This window comes from Lagopus muta, chromosome 5 (genome assembly GCF_023343835.1).
Source record: "Lagopus muta isolate bLagMut1 chromosome 5, bLagMut1 primary, whole genome shotgun sequence".
In the NCBI taxonomy this organism is placed as follows: domain Eukaryota; kingdom Metazoa; phylum Chordata; class Aves; order Galliformes; family Phasianidae; genus Lagopus; species Lagopus muta.
In genome coordinates, this window is record NC_064437.1 from 55,698,310 (window position 1) to 55,717,863 (window position 19,554).

Consider the following 19,554-nt stretch of genomic DNA (forward strand, 5'->3'; position numbering starts at 1 on the left):
CAATGAATGCAATCATGAAGCAATTAGTGCAGATGGCAGATGGTTTGCTGCTCTCTTTTTTTTTCCTCAAGACTGGCAGGAAAAACTCATGACTGAATAAGCGACTGGCCTGTCAGCAGCGGCAATTCAAGTCTGCCGCCCAAGGCAGACACAGAGGAGAGATGTGAACAAAAGCAACCAAGTCACTGAAGCTTAATGAGTTATGGCTCATCAGCTGAACTCCAGTAATTAACAACATTCAGTTGCACACAACACGCAAGAAACTGGGTTGTAAAATGATTTCAGTTAACACAGACTTCCCTAACATTTAGTAAATCTCAATTCAACCAAACAAAAAAGATCAGTGATGCTTATCATAGTGATAGACTCAGCAGGCTATAAAGAGATTGAGAGATGATGCTTTGTGACCCACTTCCTGTTCATTACAGTCAAGCAATAAGAGGCATGCCCTACTTGTTGAATTTGCCCTCAATCAGTACTAAACTATTTGAACCACTCCTGAGAGTCACAGTTCATTCCCAATTTGATTCCTGCCTCTTCAGTACTTGCTCTATTCACCATCTGATTTTCCTGGTTCCACCTGCTACAATGACAAGATGCAAATGATGTAATGAGAACTTTGTTTGCTGGAAGGATGTAAACATGCTTTCTAATTGACTCTTAACTTCCTTCTGACTGCCAAGAGCAATATTAAATGAATCGGAAACCTCTACAGCCTCTTCAACTTCATGCATGGCATCAAAGTCCGTGATACGATAATGCCAATTTCTTACCATCCAGATATGTTTCCTCTGTTTCCTCAAGTAATCCTTGATCACTGTGCACACAGTGCCTGAAATCCAAAGACTAAAAGTTCTCTTTCCTTAAATACAGTCTTAACAAAGGAACACAAACTAGCAAACTGCAACATCATTTGTTCCAAACTGCCCAATAGTTCCCATTGCGGTTATCTTCATTGTCACAGGACTACACAATTACTCTGAGAGAATTCTGCCTCTGGTTATATGAGAATGAAACCAAAGGGAGCCATTTACACTTAGGCATGGACAGAATTTGAGCCTTAGTTTGAGTTACATTTAATTAAGTCCAAGCTGATCAATACTCCTCTTTTTGGTTACCCTCTGTGTTGCAAGCTCACCGAAGTCACAAAGTATTTCCATTGGGCTTTTAAGTGGAAAACAGGCCTATGAGTCACACATACATAGAGGACTTTCAAAATTCTACTTTAGAGTTAATTAATACAGATATATAGACTTTTGCAACATTATATTCTTCTTACAGAAAAGATACTATATTCTCAATGGTCATCCAATTTGCTAATCAATGCCCTAACACAAAGAGAATTTACCTGCATCCTCTCACCAAAAGCACCATACGTACTCATCTCAAACACACTCCACAAATTCAGGTTAACACACAAAAGAGAGCTTTGTTTCTACATCCAGTTTGTTTTTATTACAATTCTGAATAAAAAGAAAGGAGTAGGAGTTTCATGTGGAACAATGAAATTATACTTGCTGTTAGCCATCTGGAGTACTGTGTCCAGGTCTGAAACCCCCAGTACAAGAAAGAGAGGGAGCTGTTGGAGAGGGTCCAGAGGAGAACCACAAAGATGATCATGGAACTGGAGCACCTCCCCTATGAAGAAAGGCTGAGGGAGCTGGGCTTGTTCAGCCTGGAGAAAAGAAGGCTGCAGGGTGACCTCACTGCAGCCTTTCAGTACCTCAAGGGAATCTACAAGAGGGGACTCAACTCTTTGAAAGGGAAGATAATGGCATGACAAGGGGAAATGGTTTTAAGTTGAGAGAGGGAAGATTTAGGTTGGATGTCAGGGGGAAATTCTTTACAGAGAGAGTGGTGAGGTGCTGGAACAGGCTGCCCAGAGAGGTTGTGGATGCCCCATCCCTAGAGGTGTTCAAGGCCCGATTGGATGGGGGCCTGGACAACCTGTCTAGTATCAAATGGGGAGATTGGAGGCCCTGCATGTGGCAGGGGGGTTGGAGATTCACAATCCTTGAGGTCCCTTCCAACCCGGCCCATTCTGTAATTCTGTGATCTACTGTATATTAGATGAGTATTAGCTGTACAGACTCTAATTCAGAATTATTTTCTCAACAGGATGTTGATTACAACATCTGAAATTCATTTTCTGCTACACCTTAGTTCTATCTGACAAATTTATGACTAGAAGTTTCATTGATGCTTACAAGATAAATCTCCTTTTCTTGACACATGGTAAGTTTAACTCCAAAGGGTCCTAAAAGGCAGCAGAGACAAAATTCTGTTCTGTTTCATATCAGCCTGGGGAATTCATCAGCCACAGGGGAAAGAAAACATTTCTATTTTGCCTAATTTTATACTGAACATCTGTTAATCACTTTATCTACACCTTCCTCTGAAACCGAGTACAACCATGGTACAATCTCCAAAATGCTATGAGAAAGGTGAGTGCACACAACACTCAGCATGACTCTATATGGTGTAGAATTGAATTAAGCAGGAAAAATGCATTTCCTGTCCAATTTTGAAAGCTACAGGGCTTGAATGGTACTGTGCTTAAAGCACAGGACTGAATGTTCATTCCAAGAGTTCTCGTAAACTCACTGTGACCTCAGTTAATTAATTTATTTTCTCAGGCTTACAGTTATTGTAATTACAAACCTAATTTAGGCAAAAGAAAGAACGGCTGTTTAATGTTTATATAATTAATTCAAATGCTAACATGGAACACATCTTCGTATTCAAACATTCACGTTGATATCTACATTAATGTATAAACTAAAAATTTATCCAAAACTTGCATTATTGATTAGATTCAAAGCCTTATAGATTACTTATTTGTAAACCAAAATGATGGCTGAGCCAAAATACTTCATTCTATTATCCCTTTTGGGAGCTCAGTGAATTGTTTAGGTCTGCTTTCCAGTTTTATTCAAAAACACCAAAAACTTGGCACATGAAATCCACCACTTCTGAGAACAGTTTGCTGCAGTGCTCAGACACTTCACAGTGACTCTACCATTGACTCTCAGTCATCAGTCCTAGTTACAAATTCCTTTGCTAGATCAAAAAGCTTACTCAAATGCTGTCTTCCCCTTGAAAAAAGACATTTATGCACAACAACATAAAATCACAAAGCAGTTTGAGTTGGAAGGGATCTTTAAATGTCTCATAGTTTCACCCTCCCTACTGTAGGCAGGGAAATCTTCCACTAGATTAGGTGCTTTAGGCCCTATCCAATCTGACCTTGAACATTTTTCAGGATGGGGTGCCCAGAACTTCTCTGAGCAGCCTGTCATATTGTCTTACTACGCTCAGTAAAGAATTTCTTCCTTATGTCTAACCTAAATCTCTATACTCTAAAACTCTTCTAGTTTAAAATTATTACCACTTGTTCTATCACTACAGACCCTTGTAAAATTAAAATCTCTCCATCCTTTGTATAAGCCTCTTTAAGTATTGAAACATTACAATAAAGTCTCCCCAGTGCATTCTTTTCTCCAAACTAAACAACTCCAACACCCTCTTACGATTTCCCTTCAATTTTGATTTTGGAGTACAACACAGATCTAGGTCTATAAGGTTCTTCAAAGGAAGTGACTGACTTGTGCATGTTGATGTGTGTTTTTCAGAAACTGCTAACAAAGAGGTCTCTTACAGTTAAGTCTCATTCTGGTATCTCAAGTTGAACATCAGAAAATCAAAGGAAATTTCCCAGTAAATTTATTCAGCAGATGGACTGCCCAAGCTGAAGTAACTGGCCTTCAAAAGAAATTGATTCACTGCTACATTTTTCTTTGAAAATATGCCAACCAGATAGGAACAAGCAATGTCTTATACTGTTCTTGGAACAAGTGCCAGAATAGAGTGAGAGAACTACTGACTATGAGGAGAAGTAGTCACATTAGAGGTTGCTTTGCTTATTGCAAAGGGTCCCAGCTGAATTCTCTTCCCATTACCTGTCACATGATATTGCAAACAGGACCAATGAATAAAGGCAGGCTGACAAGTCAGGCATATATCCTTTACCTATGTCTTACAGATCACAGTATTGGAAGGGACCTCTGGAAATCACCTACTTCAATCCCCTGCTACAGCAAGTTCCCTACAGTAGATTGTACAGGAAAACATCCAGGCAGGCTCTGAGTATCTCCAGAGGAGATTCCATGACCTCTGGGCAGACTGTTCCAGGCATCACGGCTTACTCAATGTCTTCTACTGGAAACACCAGCTCAGTTATCCCCAAGACTGTCCTGAATTCTCTGTAACAGTTAAGTAGAGAGCAAATAAAACAAAATGCTGGCAACCATTCTTACCTTTTGATCTTGACTATATGCTAAGATCCAGTCTTCCTGCTTTGGGTGGAAGAGCAGACTGTGAATGTAGAAGTTCAGACGGTATTTTTGATACGTGGCACCTTCATCAGTACTAATCAGTAAGCTGCTCTCAACCTCTGGATCAGTCAACAGCATAATCTGTACAGAAGAGTAAGATCAAAATACAGTGTTGAAAAGGAGTCAGAAGAGAGGAATTTCAGATAATCTTAATAAATATGTCTGTTTCAATACGCTTCAATGCAGTATCAAAACTAAGTGCAGCCAATCTTTCAGTATGGGAAACAGTGTATTTGAACTATATAAACATTCAATGTACAATTAAATAGGGAAAATAACTATCACTTGTAAATACAGACCCAGATGATATGTTCAGCTATCAGAAAAAAAAATATCAAACCTGAGGTTTGTGACATAAGAGTAAGAATAAGTTACTAGACAGTCACAATAGGCTGTTAGGGACTTCATGAATGATATTTTGGAGTAGCAGATTAAAAGTAAGGTGTTCAGAAAATAAAAAAAAAAAATGAGTAGGGAGGAGTAAAAGTAACATACAAACGAAACAAACTCTAACGGTGAGATTTGTTAAAATCACAGAATCACAGAATGGCCAGGGTTGGAAGGGACCTCAAGGATCATGAATCTCCAACCCCCCTGCCACATGCAGGGCCACCAACCTCCACGTTTAATGCTAAACCAGGCTGCCCAGGGCCCCGTCCAATCTGGCCTTGAATACCTCCAAGGACGGGGCAGAAAAATCACAGAATTTTCAGAGAAGATGACAGTTTCCTTGCCTAAAACATTACAACTTCTCTGTCTGCAAGGAATATCTTGCTTTGGCAGGAGAACACATTTGACAATGCTGTGGGTTTTTTGCATTTCCAGTTTCTATGACGCTGTGAATTAAAAGATGCACTTGTTGCACAAATAATTTCCGCACAGCAAAGTTGCTTCCTAGCTTTGTCCAAGAGTGAAGATACATGGCTTGCAGCTGTCATAGTTGCTTCTCTCTATGGGATTAATTGGTCTGCATTGCTGATGAATCAGAGAGAATGAGAAAATTCTCTTACACATCTCTGCATGAGAGAGAATATATAGGTTTGAATATTACAAAGAGATCATCTTAGTATTTCAACAAGCAGGAAATAGTACCCATCAGGTGTGGAAATGAAGGATTATGAATGACAAGCATGAAAAATTCTGAATATTTGCCTGGGAAGGTATTAAAACCTTTAATCATTAGTATCATTTAAATTTAATTTCATTCATTTATTTAAGTATTGGTGCTGCTGTTGCTCATCCATCTTTAGATGAGTCTGAAATGAAAGGACCATACCCATTTCTCAGAGTAAATTCCTACCTGGTTCAAGCACTGCAAAAACACACTTTTCAATTCTATGTCTTTAGTTAGGCAGGTGGAGTTACGTACAACAACTCGTTACCTATGAATTATAGAGGACCATAAGTTTCGATAGACATAGATGTTAATTAGCTGTATGTGAAGGTATAAATACACCTATGCCCTTCATTACTGGATAACCGCCAGAGGCTTTTATCTATGTCTAGAAAAACGATTTGGCTTGTGACTTGGAAGGTTAGGAGTTTCCTTCAAACTTGCTAGAATTTAGTATCTTCAGTGACCTTAGACAAGTTGTACCGCCTTGCCATACTTTATCATTAATGTAAAATAGGATAATATTCCCATCATAACCCTAAAGGCACTATCTCCTTCTGGTATCTTTGATCTACTTTTGAAATCTTACAATGAAAACATGCACCATTAAAATTAAACATTCATATTTTAATTTAATACTTTCAAATACATCAAGTATATCACTGATATGGATTCTAAACTGAAGATTACGTGACAGAGGGTACACAGAAAGCATTAATATTCAAAGCATCAATACATAGACCCTTTATTTCCAATAAGCTACCTATCTAGCTTGTTAAGTCAAAAATAAACAGTGATGTTTATTAGTTACTTACTTTTTTTTTGTTACTGGAAAAAATTCTGGGACGTTTCTATGGTTAATGCTTATCAACTGAGTACCCTGAATCAGAAATTATGTTTTTCTTACTTTTATGACTTCCTTTATAGGTGGATTTTGTTTATATTAGTATGTGAAAATATCACAGTACAGCATTCAATTGGACTATAGTAACTAGAGCAGAAATAAGCACAAATCAATGGGCTTGATCTCAGCTCTTTGAAGTTAATAGGTCTTTTCATTGACTTTGGATTGCGTCTCTAAGGCAAGTTGTTAATCAAGATCCACTCTAGTTTCATATAACTCTTTTTACCTGCACAAGGAACACATCTGACCTCATCACTGCCATATCCAAGCACATCACAGTCTTAGCACGTTTTCTGTCATGCCACTCCTGTGAAGTGTGAAAGTGCTCTTATCTCCATTTCATAGAATTGGAATTGAGGCACAAACTGCTGTGGCTCTGAAGCACCTAATTCCTCATTCAATCAATAGAAGTTAAGTACCTAAACAGACTTGCCAGCACCCATGACTTGGGCTTTAATCTGCTAACTACCTCCCTGAGCTATTCCCACTGTGTTTTCAGGTATCTATGGTCTCCAGAACTCATCTCTTGGCCACTGACCTGCAGTGACCAGCCAGTCTATACATGTGAAGTGTTTCAGAATACATCTGTTTTACTACATATGCCGATAGCAAAAGTATTTTACATGTGGCAGAGAGTGCAGAACAGCTGTAGATTTACATGAGGACATACAGAGAGTCATAATCAGGGTATGCAGTTGACCAGTGACTCTCCAGCCATTAGTCTGGTTGTTAACTACAAGACCAACTTTCAGTGTTGGGACAGTATTCTCTGTACCACCATCATATCCTACACTGCAATCACTTCGCAAAAATGTCCTAAAATGAAACGAAATAGAATTAAGCAGTCACTACTAAAATCACATTCAGAGCCCCATGTAACTTACAAAATCATAGCATGGCTTGGGTTCAGAGTGACTTCAGTCATTTAGTTCAAAACCAGACCAAATAAAGTTAGTTTAAATACAAGATGTCTGCATGCAAATAATCAGTTACAAATCTGAAAAACAGCACTGAATGGATGTGAAGCAGAAACTGACATCTGAAATTTTTTTCAAAATGAAAGGAAAACATCCCATATATCTACCTGTACGAACCTTTCAGATCAGACCAGTAGTGTGACCCTGAAATTAATCCCCCAGATTTTCAGGAGAAGTCTCTATAGCAAATCCCTATAGATCATTATCCGGCACAGTTCATAGACTGATCTCAGAACACAGGGACTGAATTTTCTTTCAGTAACACTAAAACAGAATGTATGGTTCATAAGCACACCTAATGTATTCCAACCACTACAGAACATTCAGCCCTGAGTACCAGACTAAACACCTGTCTGAAGTCTAAATACCCATATTGTGAACGTTATCTCAGCATCAACTACTTCATAACACAGTCCTGCTTTCACAGTGCTGAACTGCACACTGCACTAGCTTACATATTGCCTAAGTTGCCTGGAACATAAATGAGAAAGGAGAGAAAGTACAATTGATATTAATGTTTTTGTTGTTGCAGTGTAAGAAGTACACAGTAAATAAATTTTAGACTTTTCTTTGAAATAAATGAAGCCAATTTGTACTTTGAAGTAGCCTATTACCCACTGACTTGATGCATTTGCTTATAAAGAAAACAAAAAGCGGACACACATTCTGAACACAAAATCAAGGAAAACAAAACCGGCAGCAATAACAAAGAGAATCTAAGCTTAGAAGTCAAATATCTCATTAAGTCTTTAATATCCAACAATATCTCAGAAAGAAGATTAGAAAGAAACTACCATTATAAATTCCCACCTCACTGTAGGAAATGTACTGGATGTAAACTCCTCGGAGAAGGAGCTATCTTCCCTGTTCCTGCAATGCCCTATACAGCATATCGTTGCTTTCCCAGCTAGTACTGGTTTCTGGATAAATATATTCTGAACATCAGAGAGGCCATTGCTCAAGAAAATGTATCTGTTAGTGACTTGGAAAGAAGAAAGGATAAACTGGTGACAAAGATTGCTTATGGCAGTAAAGTATTCATAATGAAAAAAACATCCACCAAAAACAAAAACAAAAGCCAGCTATGGAGAGCTGTAAAAGGATTTCACAATACTGAATACCTGAGCAGTAAAATGACAGGTGAAATTCAGCAATGATGTATGGGGCAGTGTCAGGGGAAGATAGAGAAAGACAATCCCAAAGTAACAGACAGAACAATAGAGTCTCCGTAACTATTTTATTTCAGGAGAGATTTATGTGGGATTAAGCATAGAGTCCTATGAAAACACAAGCTCCTTCCTCAGATTCTGTCAAAACCACTCAAATACAGCAGTAGGAATTATTAGGAAATAAACAGATTGATAAATAATCCTATTAGGTCACTGGACAGTGTTCTCACATTTTAAACACTGAGTGTTCTTGTTCCTCCATCTTAAAAAAAAAAAAAGTAGTAGCGTAGTAGTATAAAACAGAAAAGAATAATATGAGTGTTTGAAGAATAGAACAAAACATTTTTCACAGAAGCAGCAAATAAATGAACTATTCAACTTGCAAAGGAAATAAATGAGAGGCAATTTGACCACATCTACAGGACTATGAATGGCCTGGAAGTGCCTACAATTATTCACCCTTTCATAACATAAAACGGCCAAGTCTCAAATGAAACAATAAAACTGACATCCAAATCACAGGCAGTTCCTGGATTTTTACCTGTTTAAGCCACAGAATTCACTGACACAGTACGTCGCAAACGTCAAAACTTAATAGACAAAATTAACAGATATATTCTTGGAGAAAATATCAATCAATCCAAAAATACTAATTTTGTCTTGAATCTGAGTTAGAAATAGTCCCGAAATTCTGGAAAAACATACAGGGAAATATTCTGTACTCACGTTGTTCTGACACTTCCCTCTCAACTGAGAGCAGTTTGATTTAGCAAGGCTGTTCTCATAGACATCACTGGAGAGTGAATAAAAATTATATATAATAATAAGATTACCAGCACTGGTAGTCTGATCAAACAATTTGTATGTAAAGAATTGGGTTTACTGTTTTTTATCTTGACAGTTTTTAAACTGTCTGATATTACCACCACAAAATAAAATGACTAATACAGGAATAGAGAGGAATATTTCTTCACCTCTTGCTACTAGCAAAAGCCCATACTAAAGATAGACCAAACCATGCAGTGCCTCTGGTCTGGTTTATTGCTGTCTTATGTTAAATTAAATGAAAATTGGATTCAGTCAAGACTCTTCAGTCAAGACTGTTCTCTGTTCAGATCAGTGCTCAGAAATGATCAGAATATGCTTAGTCACACCAGGCACAGAAAGCACATGCTGCGTTTCCTCGTGCTGCAGATGGATTAGTTTTATTCTCAAATAAGTCAATAAAGTTGACACAGGCTTTTGCACCCAAATGCAAGGCACCCAGTAATCACTGACCTCTGAAAAGGAAGAAACTTGATTTGCTTTTCCTAGAGGTGACAAATGAACATGAAACATAATTTATAGATCTTAAATGCTTCACGCTTTGTTCACCCTTTTCTGGTGCTAACTCTTCAGGGCAGATTCACATGACAATTATGTGCATTTTTGCTGTCCTGACAAAGCAATCTGGTAGTGCTTTGCAAGAAAATCCTGTTTATGTTTATAGAGATAGAACTGTTGATACTTGTAGGGTTGCCTCAAATGCCAGATTTAGCAGCTTAGTTAGAACTAGTTTAGAATCCCTCTCAACCTTTACTTATTTCACTCAGTTCTGGTGCATGAAGACATCTGAGTTATATCACCTGATCAGAAATAGGGATGATATGCAGATCTGGACAAATTTACTTAAAGAACCTTCACCCTCCTCACTTACTACATGTTTCATGTATAGATCCACACAAGTAACATTTCTCATAAGAAAACAGAGGAGCGCAGAGAAGTAAAATAGGAAATCAGAACGGAAGAACAAATCAGAGTATTCACTACCCAAATTCTCTAAATACTTGCATTTTTTTCCCAGTTTCTCTACATGTCAGTTACATAATTTTAGAAGTTTTCTGAATTTTTTTTAAACACACAGTGATTGCAAGAGTATAAGCACAACAGAGTCTCTATAATTTAATGAAATTTCTGCCAGTTTATTCATCACTTCTGAATTTGGATTGTCATTTACATGCCATGAAGACTGCGTAAAGAGAGAACCTGATGCTGTAGATTCAGCAATGAATTTCAAAGCAACATGCTTTGCTTTTAAATAATCAAAATAGTTCATGAATTAAGGTTTACAAAACCTAGCAAAAGAACTGAAATGAAACAAATTGAAAAAAGTAACTGCTTTGGTCATGACATTCCAGTATAAATGCAGAGGTACTGTAATGAAAATAAGACCATCTCCTCTCACAGGACTGAATTGCTGAAAGCAGTAAGTAGTTGCAAGAGCAAGTAAATTAGGGACAAAATTACCAAAAAGAAATAATTCAGGCATTCATTTGGATATTAATAGAGAAAGAGAAGAGTGAAGCCTCTGCAAAATTAAGCAAGCTTTATTCATAGATTAACTTCAACTGCTGTAGAACTACACTCATGAGTCAAGCCACTGAAATTTTGGTCCTCATCTTTGTTTTAAATAAATTGGCTAACAGTATTAACACCTAAATGAAAACACGAAATGAACTGGAGTTGGCAGTTTTGAAGCTGTCTCTAACGTCAGCTAAAAGACAAGGTTAGTTGATGAGTAATTTCATTAAAACACCATTAAAATAATATGCCAATAATTCAATCAAGCTACTGTGAAGTGTTTTATTGCCAGAAGTTCACATCAGCTCAGAAAGTGCAGTAATTCTGCAGGGAAATAATAGATTTCAGTGAAAGAATTATACTTCCCAACTCAAAGCTTTCAAACAATGACCTAGATTGGAATCATCTCAGAAATGAACAAATTAACACAAGAGGTCAAGTAGCTTTGCAACTATAACTCAGTAACTTAAGAATACAGAGGTTCTTATTCATGAAAAGACATAACTCAATCTTATAAAATCAGTTTGCGCTTTGCTGAGATGGAGGCAATATACTCCAAGTTCCTCCTGAGTAAAATTAGATCCATGACCAATAGATAGAGTAACTTCGCTCCAAACTAAATCCAGACCTGGACAGTGAAAACCCTAACATAATCTTTTCCCAAGAGCATGCAGAAAGTCCAATAACCGATGAGATATCATCATGTTTCTCAAGCCTCGGCTGTTCATAGGCAAGAGACGTGCTGTGGTAAAAGATTCAGATGCTGAATTCATCTCATTTGCACACATGAAAGATTTAATGCTCATTGAGTGATAATACATTCTCCTGTCAGCAGAATGCTAGATGGCAAAGGGTATCACTTAGGATGGCAAAAAATTATAACCTGCCAATATTTTTGAGTGCTGGGATTGTACAGTATTCCTAGCAGAAATATTGTTAAGAATAGCATTTGGCATCATGATAAATGTGGTTTGAAATAAAAAGCTGGCTAGTAACTGGAAAAAAGAATCAATTTTTCTTAGTGAAAAAGCAAAATATTCTCAAAAGGAAAAAGAGACAGTATGAAAATTTTCCCTTTGGGAATATGTCTGCCACCCTGATACGCACACAGTCAGAAAACAATTTGTATAAAAAAGTAGAAGGCATCACAGAATATGTGAAATGTCAGTAGTTCTGCCCAAAGCGTCCTGTTTAAAAGTTTTGGAGTAATATGTATACACTACAGATTGTATCCTTTTTTAACAATATGTTCTTCAGAGTGGTCAAGCACTTTCAGAGCACTGAAATACTAATGAAACCCCACCACATATACTACTCAGTAAAAAAAAAAAAAAAAGAAAAAAAAAAGAAAAAATAGAAATAAAGATATTGCACCCATTTCAAAGGGCTATCTTTTTAAGCAATGAATGGAAAACACCACCAGCTGCTCTGCCAAATACTTTTTGACACCTATTTCTAGAAACCAGAGCAGTCATGTTACCCTCTGCTCAGAAAAGACACATGTAGACCACTGATGAATTCAAACCTTGGCTGAACATAACGTCTTCCTTTCACTGTGGAACTTAATATAAACATGGCCTTACAGTTTTATATTACAAGCTACCAAATACTCCACTGTATGTCTCTTAGCCCATTTTTGGTGGAGCACAATATTTAGAGTCCTATAGAGATATTCTTAAATGGACTTGTTTTGATAGTTTAAAAAGAGCATTCCAGTAAATTGTGAGCTTTAAAAAAATCCATTTCTGATTCTTCTTGTTGAATAGAAGGTCATTGCAGCCTTTGTTTCCTCTTCTCATATTGACTGAAATAATTAACAGTTTGTAATTAAGGAAAAAAAAATAAAAGGTTTTAATTTTCTCAATATTCAAACATTTAAGTTAAACAAAGACTTTTTTTCATGTTGAGCAATGCTACCAGTTTTACAACTATTGCTGTGATTTTCAATGATAAACATCATCTTAATATTCAGCTGACATTTCAGTGTTTCTTTTGAAAAAGTGATACACAGTAATAGATTTTCATGAATATTTCATGTGGTTTGAATACCAACAACTAAGTTCTAGTGACTTCTCCATCTTGAACAAAGAAAACCCAAACCAGTACTAATATATTAACAACATTAATGAACCACTGCTGTATTGTTGTTCAGCTTTCCCTACTTTGTCTAATCCCACACTAATGTGTTTTCTCAATATGCTGTATGAATTTTCATAGTAAGAAAACCGCAGGTATAGTGTTGGGTCGATAATAACCACTTCTTGCTCTGAACTTCAGTTCACAGAAAACTGAAGCATCAACAGGGATTGAGTTGATCATGTTTCTAACAACATCCAAAAGAGGGCAGTGCACGCACACACAGCCCTTCTCATTACTTGCAGCTCATCAGCTTTGGGGACATTCATCAACTGAACATGTTGCTACCCTACAGCCTTTTCTATCTGTGGCTAAGTGTTGGTAGAATCTCCAAAGTACCTCACCTTAGACCAGATTTAGACCAAAGATTCTGCTACTTCTTTTTCCATTAAAGGTGAAGAAGCTCATTTATCTTCACTTCTGTTTCTGTGCTGCTGACTCACTACTTGTGGGCTGGACTGCAACCAGAAACATCAGCCTTCACCTTCCCAAGAGTGGGCTGCAATCCCAGTAGTTAGAGTGAGTCCTTAAAATAAGTGCTTTAGCTTTGAGCCAGTATCTTTTAAATAACCCAGGAAAAAAGATGACATGGGAAAACAAGTCCCTTTTTAACACTTTTTAAACATTAGCTTTTTAAAACACAGCTTCCACTCCTATTGCGCACGAATTAAACAAAGATTCTATATTTTGTCCTTGTGTTAATGGAACTACCATCTTAATGAGGTCTATAAAAAAGAAAAGAAACTCTCAGTTGCATCATCCTTACTCATACAAAAAAGAAGTAATGCTAAAATAATAAATAATATATTTCTGTAGTATGCCTTAACAGATTACTGCTGGATGCTTCAGAGCTACTTTTGCTCTGTAGAAATTATAAAGGAATTATAAAGGAATATAACAGAGGCAGAGACCTCTGGAGGTCATTTACTCCAAACTCCTGCTATGTACTAAGCCAGATTCAAAGGTACAGAGTGATGCTCGGGCCTTTGTTCTGACAATTTTTAAAAGACTGAGATTGTAATACCAATGAACAAATGAGAACATCTTCAGTTTTATATTTCTCTTACCTTAAAGGTCCATTTAAGCTCAGTTTTTGTTTTGCTCACATGATTTATTTTTGCGTTGCCAACAGATCAAGCAGACCATTTGTGAGTTACATTATATTGCATCTTTACACCCCAAAAGGCACTGAAAACAGCCTAAAGGCAGAGGAACTAATGCGCCCTCAGCACTTAAGTTTGCAGGCTTAGTGCAGACTGTGAAGTGTACTCCATTAACAGTGTACAAGCAGGGACAGCCTGGATGAGGAAAAAAATCCTCATATACTGAAGGTGGATAGTCAGACAGCTGCAAAGGAGGTTTTGGCTTCCATCTACAGGAAATCAGGACTTTACATGGCCTAAGAAATGACCTGAATATTCACTTTTTATAAAAACAAAACTCTTCATGACTTACATGACATTTCTTGAGTCCTCTCTAAGTGTGAGTCTCTTGTGTTTGGTCACACATAAATAAAGGGTTTCATTTTATATAGTTCTGGATAAATAGCTTGTTCTCATGTTATGACACTGAAGAGATAAAAAAAAAAAAAATCAAAGCCATTCCTGTTTTATTAATGGGTTTCATTGCCTGGATTTGAGAAACAGAAATGTCATCTTATTCTTTTGTCACTGATTCATGTATAATAATCAGAAAGCATAAATACCCACTTACTGACTGGTTGTCAGACTCAGAAATCCAGGGGAAATAATAATGACTATGTTTCTTTGTGGGAATGGTTAACCTGATTTCACTCTGAGATTGCTTTCATACAAACAGTTTCAGTACTTCATTGTTACATTATATTGCATCTATACAAAAAAGCCAAGAATGGAGCACCAACACACTGGGTGCTACACTGTCTTAGGCTAGCTCTTAGCTTGCAATCTATATCACCATCCTTTCTACACCCCTTCAGTAGTTGTGCTTTTGACCTGGTGGCGTGCTTACTGGATCAGATACTGCCGGCGACTGAAATAAAACTTAGATGTTACTCTGTTGTGACTCTGAGATACCAGAGAAGACAATTACTATGACCACATGCTTAGATCGTCTGGATGGGGAAGACGTCATTCTGTGGGAAATTTCAAATAAATTGCAAATTTGGTACTTTTTTTTTTTTTTTTTTTCTTCCTACATTTTAATCTCCTTTTAGGCTCTGAGACTGTGGTTAATCATCTCCAAACACTATTTGGAATGATGTTTCATCTAAATCAGTCAGGCACAATGTTAATTTGATTTGTACATCCTGATGCAAATGTATGGAACCCTGTCTACTTAATGTGAAGTTCCCAAAATAAACTTGCTTCTCTTCAATTACCTCTCAACAAACCCTTTAGAAAGAATCTCTGGATCTCAAATATCCACATAAAACATGGAAAAAAGAGAAATCTTCATTTCGGCTCTGTCTCCGTAAAACTCAGACAACAATTCTAAGGATTGAGATGTGTTTGAAACTTTGCCTCTAGATGCTGTCCACAAAAACCTCAAGAAAAGCCCTTTTTCTTATTTATGGGGATGATTTCCATAGTTAACGTGAAGATGTGGAAGAGTATCTTTAGCTGAGACAGAGTAAGGATGGCAGGCTCACAAGTCTCACAATGCATGTGTTAGTGAGCTGAGATTGGCCTTTTCAGCTATACCTGAGCCATATAAGAGAACAGTGTGCAGCTTGAAGGCCAGTGAGACCTACAAAGAGGTCAAGTATTATGGAAGCACTGTGAGAAGCCCCTGTGATTCACTCCCTGTGATTCTACTCAATGCTGAAAATAGAACTCACCAGGCTCAGCTCCTAATCACACAATGTAAACACTATTAGCTCCAGGAGCAATCAGTTCAGAGGGCAGGAACATGGAAAAAAAGGCTTCTGGTTTTCTATTTTCAAATCTTCCTCAAATCAAACTCTGGATTCTTATCTGTTCATTCCACTGCCTATTTTGATCTAATTTAGCAACCTGACTTGGAATTAAATCTGACTGTTCCCAATTCATTATTACTACACACTTCTTTCTCTCCTTTCATATGCACTTGACATAAAATGCTTCACTGTTGAAAACATCTATTCCTTAAAATTTAAAGGAAATACAGTAGAAAATTCTATTCTGGAATAAAATCTGACTCATAACAAATACAGCATTTGATAATTGCATTTAGAAAAGAAAGAATTAAAGACAGCAAAATATCACAAAAGTTACAGTAGTATATGCACTTTATTTTAGACAGTGCAATCTAGTTCAATTATTAATCCTTTGTTCTTTTGCAACAGATGTTCTGCATTGCAATGAACAGGGGAAAAAAAAAGTTGTAAACCCTGAGATTGTTACAGCAACTTCCTTAGAGGAGAAAAGAAACCTGAGCTTTGTAGAGATCTGCATTACAATGTATTTATTCATATTGCCAGTACCTTGTTCTGTTGCTCAGTAAGGCATTTCTATCATTAAAGAATCTCATGAAATTAATTAGTTAATTTTCACACCAGCTTTGTGGTGGAGAAGGAAAATGCACATATCAAGAGGGAAAATGATTCGGACGAACACCTCTAATCAATCAATGGCACAAAAAAAAAATTCAAGAAGCTACCAACACTGTGTGTTACAAGAACAGCATCTTCCAGCCCTCAAATACTGGGCTCTAAGGGTTGATAATCCTAATCAAAGAAAGAAGCAACTTGGCCTAAAAATACAGCAATCTGAGCAGAGCTACAAACAGGACAGGGAAAAGAGGTATACCAAGAGATTAATTTTTCCTTGCAGGGTGAGGTGTTGATAAATTCACCATCCATACATTTTTCTGGTTGTTGTTGGGTTTTTTCTCTGTGTGATATCCCCTAATATGCACTTGAAAATACAGTGTTTACACCCCAAAAGGCATTGAAAACAGTCTAAAGGCAGAGGAACTGATGCACCCTCAGCACTTAAGTTTACAGGCTTAGTGCAGACTGTGAAGTGTACTCCATTAACAGTGTACAAGCAGGGACAGCCTGGACGAGGTAAAAAAAAAACAAAAACACCTCATATACTGAAGGTGGATGGTCAGACAGCTGCAAAGGGGGTTATGACTTCCATCTACAGGAAATCAGGTCTTTATATGGCCTGAGAAATCAGTCATTTCAGCATTTCCAGTCTATTTTTATTAGGCCTCATAAACAGTTTTAATACCACAAAATTTTTTGTTTTAATCAAGCACACAGGGAGACTAGTCTGAAGTGAACAAAGTTGTATCCCTAAGTCAATAAATGAAGCCTCATTATATCTTTTATACCCCTCTTTTCCACTTACACCTGTTTTTTCATTTCTCCTCTTTCGTACCTCCCTACCATAAGATTCTCCCCAACAGATGTTCTGAGGTGGCTCTTTTTTTTTTTTCAGTCAGTCTCTACATACGCTTTAAAATAATATTGCATTAAGGGCAATTATGCCCCTACAAGAGAGAGTTGGAACTCACTGTTACGTGCTGTTATGTTAGAAGAAAGAAGTAGGGAAATAGAGGTGCAATCAGAAGAATGATAATAACAGACTAACTATGGGAATGAAGATAAATGGGCTGACTGGTACACTTTTTAACCTCTGAAATGTATTAAGGATAAATTACTTTGACTCTCCTTCATCTCTTCATAAATGGGAAGCACTGAGAGAGACAGGGAAAGCAACAGAACCATGGTCTCACCTTCACATTTTTGGCACAGAGAGAATTCTTGCACCCCTAGTGTTGTATGTTATACATACATGTTGTAATAACTAAAGATCTATTTTACCCCTACTTGGCCTTCACCCCTGACTCTTACCACATGCAACTCCATTATGGTGTAGAGTCCATTTCCTTGTGTCAGGAATATTTGAAAAAAGCAAGAGAAGAGATGAGAACAGTGATGAGCTGCAGCCATGAATTTAAAAAAATGTTAATATAGTAAACAATTTTAAATTGCAGTGTTGATCATCTGCTGATGGTCTCTGCTATAGTCCAGTTATGCCAAGCCTGGACAGATGGTCAATTCACCAAACACTTTGTTTTCATAGCCAACTGTTTCAAGCCATGCACTTTGCCTCTGGCCAGCCCTGGCACCTGTGTGCCACTGTGCTATTTAATATTTCAGAGGCTCTTACTCATGTCTGAAAAAGAAATCGTGAGAAGGGGACATCACAGAACAATCTGCACCTCAGATTGTGCGCAGAATTGCCCTGTTGGTCCCAAAGAATATTATCTGTGTCTGGTCATCCATGTTCCTCCATTAAAGGTACTCATCCTTCCAGTCATTACAAATGCTCTCATCTTATTTCACTTGAAGCCCACTGGCAGAAAATGTTCAATAAACAGAGCTGATTTTATCCAAAGCATTTAAACCAGGCCACCAGTTTTCAGGTAGGCACAAGAGCTTCCATCAAGAAGAGTGCTAGTGATCTACAGAAAAAGAGGAGTATCTTTGAAAAGTAGAATTGGTTAAAAACAAATAAACAGACAAACAAAAACTGATACTTTTCCTTTACCTGTTTTGTCTCAATCAGCAAAATTCTTGAGACTGCCCTCATTATAGCTGGTGGCATTATGCCTGTCTGAGGCAAGCACAAGATACTTTCATGCCTGCTGCTTTCCCATTCTGAATGTAAGCATGAATTAACCTTAGCAGAAAGTTTAACAAGACAGAACATAGAATACTCAGTTGTTCCCCAGGATACGTGTTCTGGGTAGCTGGAGGGGGAAGGAAAAAAAAAAAAAAAGGTATTTTGAAAATAAACAATTCACATTTCAGACTAAACTAAATATTATATATAGTAAAAAAAACAGAAAATTCACAACATTTTCTGCAACAATAAATGCTATTTTTCAGGCAATTAAGCTTTCTATTTATTTTGTTTTTAAAGTTTATAAAAGACTCATAGAATTTACAATATCTGAAAAATACAAACATGACTCCAGATAATAAAAAAAACTAATACAATGTCTATTTGCTTTGGGGATATTTTAGTGGGGAAGAGAGGGTGTTTCATTAGATAACATTTTCATTATTTTAAATGTTTATTAGGGCCAAGAAAACTTATTTCAGGAAAAAAAAAAAATGTCTTCCCAATTTGAAACGATTCTATTGACTGACAATTTTAGAAAAAGACTCTTATATCATAAGTCTCCTGATAAAATCAGAAGAGTTGGCACCACAGTTTCCACACTGACAGATACTTCTTTTCTCTTGGGAGATAGCAACACAATCCAACAGTTCTTAGTGATATTTTTCTACTATATTTAAATGGAATTGCTTTCAAGTAATTATCTTCCAACACAAATCTCTGCAACAGGCAGCGATAATAGCTCAGCATACATTTGCTGGATCAATACAAACTTTGGTATCATGCTTCTGGTTCTCATACTTCAATTTTCAGGTGCTGATACAGAAAAGAATGAATACAGGCCCTGACTTCAGCAAGGATGAAGTTCTTGCTTGAGGTTATGGATCAGTATAGATTTTCTCACCCCAAAATGGTCATCAAAA

At 37.1% G+C, this 19,554-nt stretch overlaps 1 protein-coding gene across 3 annotated transcripts in view; it reads right to left on the bottom strand.

The window, feature by feature from the left end:
• LOC125693376 (VPS10 domain-containing receptor SorCS1-like) overlaps positions 1 to 19,554 on the bottom strand; it is a 272,191-nt gene that overhangs the window by 105,868 nt on the left and 146,769 nt on the right. For all 3 annotated transcript variants that reach the window (XM_048945241.1, XM_048945240.1, XM_048945239.1), the window contains exon 4: positions 4,317 to 4,475. In XM_048945241.1, the coding sequence (XP_048801198.1) occupies positions 4,317 to 4,475 (159 nt within the window). The remainder of the gene's footprint in view (positions 1 to 4,316; positions 4,476 to 19,554) is intronic.